The 15,029-nt window shown below is 43.6% G+C and overlaps 1 protein-coding gene across 2 annotated transcripts in view; it reads right to left on the bottom strand.

Moving 5' to 3' along the window:
• The window catches only part of fgfr1a (fibroblast growth factor receptor 1a), a 48,904-nt gene extending 34,199 nt beyond the window's left edge, over window positions 1-14,705 (bottom strand). The window contains exons 1-2 of one of the 2 annotated variants that reach the window (XM_036527647.1): window positions 13,922-14,705; window positions 246-426 (exon numbers count right to left, since the gene is read on the bottom strand). In XM_036527647.1, the coding sequence (XP_036383540.1) occupies window positions 246-399 (154 nt within the window). In that variant the 5' untranslated portion in view covers window positions 400-426; window positions 13,922-14,705. The remainder of the gene's footprint in view (window positions 1-245; window positions 427-13,921) is intronic. The other variant, XM_036527646.1, reaches the window with a different exon arrangement.
• Window positions 14,706-15,029: the final 324 nt, after the last annotated feature.

Raw genomic sequence — 15,029 nt, 5'->3', positions numbered from 1 at the left:
TTTAACGCAAAAGGACTACGTTTGGGCTGGACTCAGCATATAATAGGATGTTTCAACCTGTGGTTTTCACATTAACCCACAATACACCCACAATACTTTTAACAATGCAGTGGGACTTGATGCGTTAGCGCAAATGACAACGTATTTCTTTCATTTTCATCCGCCTATCTCACAAGGGAGGTTACCAAGGAAGATTATGAACCCCCTTAGGGAAAAATGTCAGGACAGAAAGAAAGGGCTCTCACCTTGGTCGCTGGTGACAGGCCTGGCCTCAGCCGACAGGGACTGGGCAAGCACTGCCCACAGGAGCAACAGACTCCACGGCACCACCATCCTGTAGAGGGCGCTACTGCTGGGGTTGGCGCTGTGGGAGGCACTCCATCTAGACGGCTGGGGCATCAGCAGTAGGCCATTCACTTCAACAGCCTGGGGAGACAGACAGAGGGGGGGGGGTTTCATTATTAGCTTCTCATAACCTCCTCATACCATGGCCTTCAACTGTCCATGTTTCCAGCTTTCTTTAACTACATCAGTAACAGTAGACACTTGGTAGAGGGACTGAGTTTGGAGTGGGCCCATGATTTGCACCATATATACTGTGCAACATCTTCCATTTATATGCATAAATACCATACCATATACCATATATGTCCTCCAAGCACTGTCACAACAAATGTTCTACATCTGATAATGACTGGCAAGGGTGACTCTGGGGAATTATGAACATATTCCATTTCTCCTTATCATTTACTCACTGGAATTTGGCAGCTGATTGAGTGAGAGTTGTCTGGAGGTGGTAATGGTGTCTTTCTTCCTTGTAGTAAAATGCCAAAAATGTGCCCAATGAGATAGCATATGGGTTGCACTGGGGTTGTTTACCAAAGCTGATCTGTAGTATTGTTTCATCAAAACATAAAACATTTCTGAACATTTAAACAAATGATGCATTGGGAACAGATAGACACCATATATGCACTTTAAGCCTATAATTATGAAACCAATTTTTTTGTGTGTCCATGTGTCATCAGTACAGTCTGGCCCCTTTTGGCAATTAAAAGACCTATTGCCAACAGAAAGAGGGGAATTCCAAGGCATTTTGCTACAAAGGTGTTCTTATTGACAGTTAAACTAACTGAATCATCAGGAAACACCCTGAAGACATTCAAAAAGGCTAGTTTTTGATGTGCACTGAAGTAACATGACTTTGACACCTCCAAGTCCCTGCATACACAGCTCTGCATCCGGAATCTCCAACCCAGTCAGCAAAGAGACAAAGACTAACTAAGCCCAAGGAAATTCATTTGGCCCAAAGTGCCAACTTCCAGGCTAACAATGCCAAAAAAAGCTCTGGTTTCATGCATTTGGTTTTTGAACCATGCCATTGTTGAAGGGCTAACTCAGCACAGAATTTCTGCATCCGGTATACCTTCATTACTGCAGCCAGAGCAGACCACCACAGCACACCCATAAAACTGCGGCCACAGATATTAAATTTGTTATGACCAGATGTTCAGGTCTGCATGCCTCACATTGAAAGCTGTTCTGCCATTGTTCAAGCTATAAGTGTGTTGATTTGCTGGCTCGTTATGAACATTCTTAAAGGGGCTACAACAGAACAACAGAACATCCACTGCTTACACTGGAATGGAGACAGCATGGGAACCAGTTACACACTGTTAGTGGGAGGACGAAAAGAAGGCAAGAGCTGATCATGGTCATAACAAACTGAATATCTGTGTGGCAGCCATGCCAGCCATATCTGATTTTGCTAAAAGCAGCCATGGTCAAAAACTTGTTACTCATATTTTATCAACAACACTCTAAATAAGACTAAAGTTCATCACATTCCTCTCAAAACAGAATGGTCATCGCAGTTTCAATTTACCTGGTGAACCAAACCAACACTGAAAGCCACTTGAGTTCTGCTAACAATACATAGTCACGTCTGCAAACCCGAAATGCATTTTGACTGAAAACGCACAGCCAGTAATATTGCATTTCATTCACAACAGAGAGAAATATGGCTTCATACCCTAGTGTGCCGATGGGGGGGATGTTCTGATGACTCCCATTAACTACACAAACATACACATCACCTGTTGGGCAGCACAGAATTGAGCCTGGAGGGCAGGAGTATTTATAGCCTGATTTTATGGCTGCTTCCCTGTTGCAGGTATAACAAAAAAAAAAAAATCTTACAAATGCTTTGGCGGAGAATGCCGAACAAGGACAGCATGTACTTTAGCCTCAAGGTTTTGCTGGAGCACATTTCAATTTGCTGACAGTTACTGGGCACTGAAAAAATACATTTCGGCCATTTGATTGTTCGGATTTCTCAAACTTTCCTCCCAGTGGCAATTCTTCATTTAATAGAGCACAACTGTAAAGGCGACAGCGGGTTTTTTTTTTTTTTTTTTTGGTTTAGTGTGCAACCAAACTGGGGCAACACAGGTTTTTATTGCACGTTAAATTATCTTTGTTGTTGTCTCAAATTTCAACTTCCTGATATCCCCACAGCAGTCGTGATCCAATTCTGGACTACTACTCTCTGGCTCTTCTAAGAACAGAAGGGAACATGTCTTTGCAAAAGTATACAGGCAGTAAGTATTACAGAGTGGGCAGAGACCATGGTTTTCCAAAGCATTCTGATCAGAATCTATTTGCAAAACTGCACTGCCTCTAGCCTTGTTCATAAATACCTGGAATAGCTGACCAGCAATGTGTCGCTCTGGGTGTGTTTTGATGAAGCACTGTTATGTAGGGTCTGACCAACAACTCTGCAATCCTGATTAACACAATAACTGAATGTTGTGTCACTATGCCAAGGAGGAAAAAAAACACCAAAAGCTCAATTATCCTTTATATCCCACAAAGCAAAAATCTGACCATATTTGATATTACCTTATGCCTCAACCTCCATAAACAGAAAGGAAGAAAAAGCTACCATGCTCCAGCAATATGGTTGATGGTGATATACGGCTCTTCTCCAGTTTCTCACAGCCCAAATTTTATGAGGCTGTAAAGAGCTAGTCTGCAAAATATCACGTACAAGCAGAAGAAATAATGACAGGAGTAGAGTTACTTTGCATCAGAGCACAGAGCTATGATGGTCAGTGTTAGGACATCACCTAAGGCTGCCAGCTGTGAAACCATCAGACAGAAGCAACCAGCACATTCCTGGCAAGAAGACATCTGGGTAGGGTCTGACCCCAGCAGGCATACAGTAATCCACCAAAAGGAGGCGCTGCGGAGCTGCTTCCCTCCCGAGGCCCACGCCGGCCAGCTCAGTTTGCCCTTGCCCAAATGGGCTACGAGTGGTCGCTGGAGCGGGCGGGGTGTGAGGGGCACCCCGGAGCTGCACATCTGCTAACACCATCACCCCCACAGCACCTGGCCTGGGGTGGGATGGGGGTGGGGGGAGGATTAACACCCGCCCCCCCCCGGAATCCCTCTGAAGGGGCTGGGACCACTCAAGCCCCTTCACGTTTCCCGCTACACTACACCCAGGAGAGAGGCTGCGGGGCCTCCACTTCCACACATCACACTTCATAGATCTGTCACCTAGCAGTTGTTTTAACCCCCCCTCCCCCCCCACCTCACCTCCTCCATTAACCATTTGCTCTCAGTTTTATCCTGTTGCCAGAGACAACGATTCCAAATGCTAGCCGTGGGGGTCCACTCATACCATAAATATTTACAGCTGTGAAAAATAAGTGACAACATTTTTTCCACCTCATTCCAGCAGCCAGTTTGCTTTTATGAAATCACTTTGCAAAGTGCCAAAATTTCAACAGATGACACTTCAGACATATGCTGAACTTTCAAAGATAGTGTACCATCCACACAACTAGAGCCAGAGCCAGTATGTTTACAACAGCTACTCCTGCACAAACCTAAAAGGACTAGGTGAAGGAATGACAGGGTTAAAGCCATTATTGAAACTCCTCTTAGATCTTCCCTTTTTTAGCCGGCAACAATCTTGTTTTTCAGGGGGAAAATCATTCAGACTGGCCCATGTGAAAACTAACAAAGCGTCCTCGTGAGCACAGCGGGCCCAGAGAGTGGCGGGCCGGACTCCCCGCCGGCTCCCGCACAGGCCCACGCCAAGCGCCACGCACTTCAAGCCCGTCCCCTTCCAGCTAGCTAATGCGGGCAGACAAGACGCCCCGAGCCCAGAGCCAAGGTCCGCATTCCACTGCCAGAGCAGTCCGCCCGACGGTCCACTGTGTGAGAGACCTGCTGTGGGTCAAATCGCTGCGCAGCAGGGAGGCTTGCCTGTTAACCCGTCACGCGGTGGCCGAGGCCCCCGGAGGGGAAGCGCTCAGGGCCTCATCCATCTAACGCCGAGACTCGGCTCAACAGATCCACAGGCAGCCCGCTTGTCCCTGCCACTATTGGTTAAGACGGTATGAATGGGTTTTCGTGCATATGGTCTTTAAATAGGTTTCTCGGTTTAAATCAAATTCCCTCCCTTTCTAAAAAAGAAATGGTTTGGCATTACATCAGCTGAGTCAGATCTGTGGGTCCCCAGGGGTACAGAGAGCGGGGTCGCCGCAGGCCTGAGAGGACTAAGTCACGGCCCGGTCAGCCTCCAAGAATCCAGGTCAGCTGCCAGACGGACGGAAGTCCGGAGCTCACGCGGCCAAGCACGTTCCCTGAGCGCTCATCACAACGCTACCATTAACACAGCAGTCTGCGGGGAGCGAAAGAAGAACCTATGCACAGCTTATTTTAACTGTGAAACATTGCGCAACACCCATTACAAAGTCTTCAACATGTGGAAAGCAAGTGGAGGATAACTGGGAGAAATCTGTTAGCGTAACTACAGTGCCTTATCTCCTATGAAGTAACACAAGACGGAGAAAGAAAGAATGTGGTTATAATTAAAAACAGCATCATGAAAAAAGTAATCAGCAGTGCCACATGTTACAGACCAATTTAGCACCTTCAGTAGGAATTAACACCATTCAGCATGCTTTGGCAATACTTTGCTTTGGCTTCCCCATGCCTGGACCTTCAGGTCCTGCTCACTGACTAGAAATCATAATAATACATGTTGGGGCAAGGCAGGTTTACCATAAGATCCAAAATGCAGTTCTTTAGAACAGTGATGGCACCCATAATTCTGGTTGGCTCTAAATATTAAGAATCTTTTAAATAAATGAGTCTTTCCCACAAGGTCCTCCCCCAACTATATTTATGGCAATGGTCTAGCTTTAAATTTCAAACCCTGCGGGTGCCAGAAAATGCCTGCAGATCCCAGGACATCTTTAGTGCTGAACCTTATTTGGTACTACCCACATCCGGCGAATATCCTGTCAATTTGTTAATAAATGAAAAAGGAAAGTGGATAGATTTATTGGTTTGCTGGCTGGCTTACAGAGACAGCCATCTGTATTCCCTCAGCGACTTTGCTGTGGAACCCTCTCTGGCTCACCCCAGTACAGCTGAACTGTAGTGGAAACGTGACTTCGGACAATCAGAAAAAAAAAAACACAGCAAACCCAAACAGTCAACAGTTACTACATGGCAATGATGCAATCTGATGCTGGTGCCTTGCATAAACATCAAACCTTACAAAAAGTAGTGGTTCAGATAAAACAGACTGTAGGGAAATCAACAATGGAGAAAAACAAGCAGTTTTAAGACTCCAGTTTTAAGATTTGATTTTTATTCTGTGTTCTTAGGCTCCACTTTGAACCACCCCCCACACCCCAAACAAACAAGTGAAAACTCTGGCAGCATAAATGTCCTTTCTCAATGTCTTAAAGGACCCCTTGAAGCTGAAAGCCCTAAAAGAGGGCTGCATGGAGGAGCCTGGCTCAAGGAAGGCCCGTTCCTGGACTTCTGCAAAGCAGGGTAGGCAGACAGGAAGCAGCAATTAAAAGAGCACTCGATGGGAGTTTGCTGCTTTTCATTAGTGTGTCCGGGACCTGGGCAATTAGCAGCCACTCTGAATAAAAACAAGCAGGAAGAAGAAAGTTAAGAGTACAAGCTTTCTTGCCTGCTTTTTTTTTTGATACTGCCGGGGATTACAGGCTAAACAGCATCAACTCGGAGCCAGAGGTAGATTCTTGTCAATGGTCCTCCCTGGTACCCAGATTGGGCCTCTCTTTACAGGAAGACAAAGTTACTGCCCCTCTTTATTTTCCCCATTCTTGGCACACGAACAAACCTCCAACTTTCCCTTCGGCTCTCTTTGACGGCACACAAGATTCTACAGTAGGGAGTCCCACAGCCTCAGAATCTGGCTGCCACCAGTATTTATCAAGCTGTTAGATCACTGCAACTGGTTCAGATGTTAGCCAGTTACGCGCACAAGACGCTCCAACTTTAAAGAATTAGAGTGCTTTTTGTTGTTTTAGCCATTTCTCTGAAGGCTGGCCAACTGAACTGAAGAGCTTTGAAGCTGAAATACTTACATCTTAGCTCCTTTCCTGAAATAAGAATATTTTGTGCCTTGCTGCCAATGTAGCACTGGTCTAGCAAAAATAGAACAGACATCATACGTAATTTCTTCTTTCTTCAAGGCAAGTTTTCGCAGGTTAATCTTGCCTCCATCAAAATGTGAGGACTCCTTGGAGGGAATCATAAGTCTAAAGATATATGTGCAGTTGTCAGGGACTCTGTATTTACTATACTGATATCACAACAAGGGGATCAGTCAAGCTGCAACAGGTTCCGACCTGTTGTTATGAATTATAGCACTTTCATGTCCATTTTTGCTCACCTGGATAACTAACTGATAGAGATGGCTTAGAGGTAAAGAAAAATGGTATATATGTAGTGTACCTTTACCTATTTCTTTTGAAATAAAATTCGTTTTTGAAATTCAGTTTCCTTCCTTTCACTTACGTAAAAACATATTTAACTTTTAGTTATCTTTCCATGCGCTTACCTTACAAAGCGGTACATGCTCCAAGCAAAATGTATGTGACCATTACACACGTTAATTTATTTAAAAAAACACTTTCCCCACTACTACTTTAATGTGCATGACCACATCAGACTGAGCTGAAATGTTACTGTGAGAAATTATTCCCCTCCTTAATTACAGAACCTACTCTAGCAAATTGCATGTTTACGGTAATCACATTACACCAAGGACTCGCACTCTGTCAAATAAAAAGAGGTGAATTCTTCAAGCTGGACAAAAAACTTTTATAGGAATGCCAAGAGAATAAAGAGATGTCCAAGGTTTGTTAGGTGGGGGGGTGTCTGACTACCTGGTGTAAAACAGAAAAATGGCACATTTCCAGCAGAGGAGACTGTGAGTCAGGTAGCGTTTGCTCTGGTGAGGTGTGTCTGTAACAAGACCACTGGGCTGGAGCTCAGACACTGGCACGTGACAGAGAAAAGCACCAAGACTCAGACAAAAGGCAGCAGGCCACTTCCCCTACAAGACATACAGGCACTGGGTGAGCATTCATTCCAAGATGGAGGATTCCCTCCTTCTGATTCACTCCAAAGTGCACAGGTTTGAAAAATGTGGTTCTTTAGTTGAAGCATACAAGATGAAGCAATTAGATAGAAAATAGATATTTTTTTCCAGTCCAACACTACAGTCTTATAGGAATTAAAAAAAACACACAACAAAGAATTACAGCTCACATTTCCTGGCCCTGGGGAAGAATGACAGTGATGATTTTTTTCTCCATTACATACAGACAACATGTACATTACAAAGGCAAACTTGATTTGCAGCACAACTCATGGAAACAATCTAATTTTTCAGGAGGGAGGTGGTGGGGGCATTTGAAAAAGGATAAGAATTGCTAGATTCAAAAAGTTAACAGCAAAAATTACTCCTGGCTCAGGAGTGAAAAGATTAAAAACAATTTTGTGTAATGAAAGGTTTCCGCACAAAAATTCCTGCCATTAAAGGGCTTTGCCACTTAACTTCAGCTTACGGAAACTAGAAAATAAACCAGTTCATTTTCCCTGAGCAGCTGAATTAAGAAAAACAGTGCACATGTGATGGGGTGGAGGGGGGTGTTGGGTTGTTACGATGGCCTATTTTTAGCTGTTAATGTGAAAAGCTCTTAATAATAATTAAATGTTGGGATTTGTTTTTCCTTTCCCCAAGTGTTCTCAGAGGGAGAGACTCTGAGCCCAGCCCTGGCCCCCTAATTACTGTTCACCAGCATCCATGCAGAAAATTCCTCAGCTCTACGTTTGTTTCTGAGACAGGGAGCCTGCCTCCACTCATTTCTCAACTCCCAGAACCAGTCTACTGTGCAGAGAACGGGCTTGGGGAGGGGGGGGGGCATACTCCATGGGGCTTAATTCAGAGCTGAGTGCCACAGTTTGCCCCCACCCCCAGTTCAACTCGACTGTTTTCAGCCAACAGCTGCCAGAGTGGCCAGTTAAGGCTCTGTGATTCTTGAAGTTCTTGCCCCCACTTCTACCTGCACACACTAAAGATGCCCATCCCCCGCCTCTACTCAACCCAAACAGCCCTGCTCCTCAAGGGCTTTGCTCACAGGGCAGAGCACAGCCTGCATTCCACTGCTTGTAATCAGGAGCTCCAATTTAAAGCTTCTACTATAGGACACCTGTATGACCACGTTTTGGGTCTCCATTGTGACAGATGCACTTCGTGTTGATACAGTAACACCCTGAAACACTGCTGAATACTTTAAATTTTACAGGTGTACACTGCCTTTGAGAAGTTTAATTATATGTTTGATACCCTTTAAGAAGCAGTTGCATTTAAAGCAGACAAACAAAGCTTCCCATGGTCCAGAAAACAGCAGTCGCAATTCATTACCACAGAGTAGCGGGAGTCTGGTTCAGTCTTTCACAAAACAACTCCGGTACCAACTGTATGCAACCGTTCTTCTGCTCCAGCAACCCTGCAAATTACAGGCCAGGAGAATTCCGCTCTTCCTCTCCTAAAGCTCCACTGTAAGCTCGCAGGGGCGAGCTCCCTGTGGGAATGCACTTCTGCTCAGCCATCCATCCACGCCTTCTCATTTCAGGCCACATTTAAAGTGATACTTAGAGCACTACCCCGAAAAAAAAAATATCGCAGACGGGCACACAGAGCAGAGCGCTAACAGTGAGCGCTTGTATGGGAGTGGAGTCACGGACACGGTGGCTGACTCAGGAACAGCCCACTGAGGGGCACGGGTGCCAAGCGCCTCTCTGGGGAGTGGCGGTTCTAGCAGTCACCGGGCCTTTCTGGACCCTCTCCAGGTGACCAAACGGTGATTCACCATCCGGTCATTTGGGGCTCTCAGAGGCGAGACTTTCTATCCGGATCGTGAGGCACTCCATGTGCAGGTATAACACCTAACCACTGCATTGCAAACCAGTTTAACATTCATCTTGAGGCTGAGACATATTACTAGTCAGTGCAAACTTGTGGGTCTGTGGCCGAGCTGGACTCTGTCTAAATGAGTAATTTCCATTGATTTGCATGCATTTCTCTCCCTCCCTCATTAGCCATCTACCCTCTCCTGCTCCTGTATAATCATTTGGGAGGGTTGCCAACAGATTGATTTGTCACAATACTCAAATAAAGCAGAACGGTGAACCGAACAGTGTAGTCAAACCAAGGCTGGGGACTTTTTTCCAGCTGGTGGCTCTGTCAGATGGGACTTCCATGTCATTCCACCCAATCAGAATCAGAATACAAAAAAACTTCTTTGGTTTAGCAAAACAATCCAGTCCTAATTATAGAAGCTGTAGTCAATCTTTAAGAGTTATATTAACGGAGGAGCGGGGCAGCATCACACATTCTCTGTGTTGAATGGTTTTGTTCTCCCAAATCATCTCTTTTACCCAGAAACTGGAAACACGCTCTACTCTAACTAGCCCATACATAGCTGAACGGAATTTGTGATGGGATGTACTATCCAAGTAATGTGCAAGGGTTTTTAACAGCATATGTGCTATATTTTTAATACATTGTGCACTGTTTTGCCACAGACATTTAGTCTCACACTTGTAGTGACTCATCATGGATATGGGTACCTGCTAGCGAATTAATTATACCAACAATGAACACTAGCACCAGCAAAAACGACATGGCATTAGGCAGCTCTTAGCAAAACAGTTAAGCAAACCAGCAACCTTAATTTTCCCAGCGGAGGTTATTACAGAGAGTATGAACGTCTGACCTGCCCCATACAAGACACTGTGAAAACGCAGGTCAAGTCCTCCAAGGCTACAGTTGCCGGCTTCCCCTCCAATTTCCCTAATTGATGCAATTATTGGCTTAAATAGGCGTATTTTCCAAGGTCTGTTGCAGTTTTCAGTTTCAAAGGTTGCTTGTAATTCAAGGTATGGCATCGATAAAAACCTCTTAGACTTGTGAAGGGAAGCGTTATAGCTGTCCAATCCACAAATAATTACACCAATTAAGAAATTAAAAGACCACGGACAAGTAAATTTAGGATACTAATGAAATTTCAGTGGGGGTCATCCTAGAAAGAACTTTCTTGAGGGTTGCTGTGGAAAACATTCCCCTGCAACACAGTGGAAAAAGACTAGTATGTCTTAACATATCCAGTATTATTACCAAGTCTTTCTTTGAGGCCGATTACAATGAGGGCTTCCTAGGCTTACTGCTTGCTTTATAATAATAATATAATAAGCCATCCTCTAAAATCCAAGAGGGCCTTCGTCATGATCTGCCTTTGTCAGCCTTATCAGATGAACACCTGGTTGATGAAACCGCAGTTCTGTTGCAACATACCAGCTGGAGGCATTTAAAGACACTGCAATGAATTGTGGGAATTCAGACCCTTCCCTCATTTTACAAAGCTGATGATTCTGGCACATTCTCTCCAACAAGGTGCCCTAAGCATGTCAAGCAGATAAAGCTTCTTTGGGATTAAAAGGAAAAGCTTCTCTCTTTATGGAAAAAGAAGATGAAGTAGCAAGTAGCACTTGCAGAATCATTCCCATATCCAGACGGCTAGCTGTGCATTCAACTCACATTTAATGAGAGTTAATTTGGCCCAAGGGAATGAGCAATTGAGGCCGTTGTGGTAACTTGTTTGGGACTGTTCAGTAACAGAAGAGAAAAAATAACAACAGCAACCTGGTGCACAACACCATAGTTACTCAAGTCACTGTATTTGGTTTATCGTATGCAGGATTGATTCACCTTGATTAATTAACAGAGAAAAGGAGGCAGACACTTTTTACACGTAGACATCCAATGACCCTTCTTATGCAGCCCATGTGAAATAAATGCACTTAAGACAAGCAAACAAACTTTGATATACATTACCAGTGTGGTTACTGCAGAACTACAGAAATAGTGTTCCATTATTACATTGTGTGTTAAACTGTATATGCCCCCACTGTGGTGCTTAGTCACACAGCTTGTTCAAGCCAATTCAAAACCCATCAAATTCACACCAGTCTTGACTACCTGCTGGAAGGAGAACGCTATGGATTTTCCTTACAACCGAAGGGAGAACGCAGCATATCTGTAAATACCGCTTAAGTGCCGTGACTACAAATTACACTGCGCATATTCTCATAAAAAAACTCAAAAGTAGTGACATCGAATCCCTGGTAAGAGAAATCTAATCTCTGCTCGGCAATTACAATATGAAGCATTTCAGGAATGCGCTGTTCTGATTATGTGGCCTACACCTACACCAGTTTTCTTCAGGTCGGTCTCCGTGGCTTTTCAAATCCTCTGTCCGTTTATGCCAAAGAATAAACCAACCCACAGACATTAACTAGTTAATTCATTTCATCTGCTCTTTTCAAAGCTGTAACAAAAAACCCGCGCGCTACAAAAGGACACTTTTGTTTACTTATCGGAGGAGGCAGGGAGGCGACAATGATCTCCCTTGCTATAGGCGAGTGACATTGTAAGAAGGTATTAAATCTCGTAAAAATAATGTTTCGGTATGAATATACAAAACAGGACCTGCTCTCTTCAGACGGGCTCGTGCGGGTATAAGCGTGTTCCTTCACGTTAAAAACACCTGAGGCTGACGACCCAATTTCTCGAAACTTGGCAGAAGACGCGTCTTAAAAATTGTTTTAGTGGGCTGTGGAAATTGTCGCTCAGAAATACATTCCCTTCTAAACAGCGACGCGAGATTAAACCTTTAAAACCAAATGTCGTAATTAGGTCTCACACTAAGGGGTAGTTTTGTGTTTTCATGGTTTTAACATGCAAATTCATGGTGACCAGAACTGAATGGTAACGTCGATGGTATTGATATGCTAAAGACCACTAGGCACAGGCACAAGAATTGAAGTCATTATCTACTGAATTAAAGTGGAAGGGGGAAGACCAATCGATCAATCAAAAAAAAAAAAAAAAAACTGGGGACAGTTGCGAACCGAAAATATGCCTAAACGTATGCCGATAATAAAATGGTTACAATCGGTCTAGAGGTTTACATTCAAACAATATGCATTCAATAATACAGGCAAATAATTATGGTATACTGCTCATTCGTTTCACTCAGCTTTTCAGAAATAAAATGAAAGGGACAATACATACCCTGTAGCCTACTTTAGTTCCATAACTCAATGGAAAAATGGATAAACAGTTTTGTCAACCCATACAATTCAAACGCAGTAGTAATGGCTTTAAAATCACACGTCTGAGCCGATAATAATCCACATTGCCCACAAAGACTACGGCAAATCAAGCAAATCTAAACACGTGTCGTATGTGTTTTCCAGAGTGCAACGAGGTATCGCATACCCGTTGCTTGCTGTGCCTTGATTTTTAGTTGTATACTGAGAATCCGAAACACTATTACACCAGAATTTTGCAAGGGTGAAGATCTCAACAGGTGACGTATTTAGCAATTTATCGTAAAGGAATTTCAGTGATAACAGCACATTGATATGTAGTCATGTAGTTGACTATGTGATCCTTATGGAAAGCAAGCTTGGAGTACACTGTAGTCCCTACGTACGATTTTTTGCTCATTTTTGTATTAAAACGCAACAAGTGTTGAGGCACATACACTAGCCCACAATACCACCTTTCAATTGTCTATGATACGCTCGTAACAAAATCCAAACACCCCTGCACAACTTTTGACCGTCGCTTCGGACGCTCAGTTTTCTCAAGACAAGAAACAAGAGACTGAAGTCTCTTGCGTGCAGATTCCCACCTGAAAAAATGTTGCTCATACGTTTTCACTGTATGGCACTGTCCAATTTATCCGCTGCCTTTTAAAGTGTATATTAACCGGGGCTTCCAGAATAAATGACAAGATCAAGAAAATGAATATTTCAAAGGCATTGTTTCACTTAAATTAACCAACATTTCTTGTATTGCTCAGCTTTGTTTTCCTGCTATTCGTGAGCCAGATACTGGACCCTAAAAGTTTTCAGGACATCTGTGCTCAAGTAAACACATATCTTGGTGGGAGACAGCAAAAGGTAACTTACTAATCTAAATTTCATTATCTACCAATGCCCAGTTTTAGTAGTAGAGGAAACAGTGAGAGTTTATGGCTCAGTGGGCGGCTAGACTGTATTCTATGCTGTTCATATATGACCACAATCCTCAAAATAACTATCCAGTCACCCATAATGATAGAAGTCAACAAATAATGCCATATCCTACACGGTGGAATTACAGATGGGGTGACCAAAAAACAGCACATCCTGTTCGTTGAAAGATTTAAATTCACATCGCCGTGAATCATAGCAATAGATTCGTTCAGTAGAATTAGGCGTCAAACAAATCCAAAGGCGCCTGGACACTGGGGACGACCTCCCACTATACGCAGTCTAGCTACGGGCCACAGCTATGACACAGATCTCTGAATTCGGTGAGCCCCGAGGCTGTAAAAAATACCGTGCAACTTCCAGCCCGAAGACAATATTCTCGGTACAACAACGCATGACAATAACAATGTTGTGCCTCTGTGTATATACATTGCTTTGCCCTTAGAAAACATATCTATGGAATGAATCTTACCTTTTTGGCGAGCAACTGGAATACGTAACGCTGCCGCAAACGTAGAAAAAAATGGAATCCGAGATTTGGTAATACAGATATATTCTTAAAAAAAAAACTTTTCAATAGTTGTAGATCCCGTTCCCAGGCTTTCGGTGGAATTGGTTGAAATGCAAAGAAAAATGTAATTAGCTATCTTATATGCGACTGCAGAGTTCTCGAGTTAATTGACTCTTTCTCTCCCCGAAAAGGAAAAAGAAACGGGGCACAAAAATCAAAGCGCACAACACCAACTTCAAAGAATGTGGTCCGTTTAGGGAGAAGCAAGCTTCTTCATTTTGAGAAAAAAATATTAACTGGCTGACTTTAGGGCGAAGTATGTATAATATGAAATAGTTGCATTTGATACAGACGCAGACTAAACGCTTTACCTTTCGGTGAGAAAAAACGTGGGGGAAACTCCACTCCTTTTTATTGTTTAGGAAGAGGTTTTCCGAGACAAACTCCGTCTTCAAAATAAGTTTGTAGCCAGTTTTGCGATGCGGTGATTCATTCGATGCTGAAGAACGTGTTCCAATAAAATTATTCGCACAAAAGTTTTCCTGTTCAAAACATCTATGATTAAATGACGCCCGTGTGCGCTGATTTTCTTTAGTTTACTTTGCACGCTCCTGTACCTAACTTCCCATTCGCATCTCCGACTGTCTTCGACCTCCCCCAACTGTTCAAACGATACAGAAACAACGAGATTCCGGACTCGTGGAGGCCTGCCCCCTACCATCACACAGAGAACGCATAACCACTTAGACAGAGTTAACCTGCCTCCCAGCCATCCTCCAAACACCTCAATGCCCAGACTCAACCCATCCCTGTGGCATTGTGGGTCTTGTAGTTTCTGTTTCGTAAATCCGCAGTAAGGTGCGTCGTGTTTTGTACTGCTGTAGAAAGGTTTTGTTCTATGACACATTTGATAGTCTGCCCGCTGTAAATACACTTTGAATGTCAAAAATCTTTAGATTAAAATCAGACATTTAGACGGACGACTGTAAATGTCATATAATCTTTAATAGGGTATTTACAGTGTACACACATGCAGGGGCTGTCTGAAGAAGGAAATGGTGTTGTTACA

This window comes from Megalops cyprinoides, chromosome 4 (assembly GCF_013368585.1).
Source record: "Megalops cyprinoides isolate fMegCyp1 chromosome 4, fMegCyp1.pri, whole genome shotgun sequence".
Lineage (NCBI taxonomy): Eukaryota > Metazoa > Chordata > Actinopteri > Elopiformes > Megalopidae > Megalops > Megalops cyprinoides.
The sequence above is the reverse complement of the archived record's forward strand: the minus strand, read 5'-3'. Positions and strand labels throughout refer to the sequence as shown.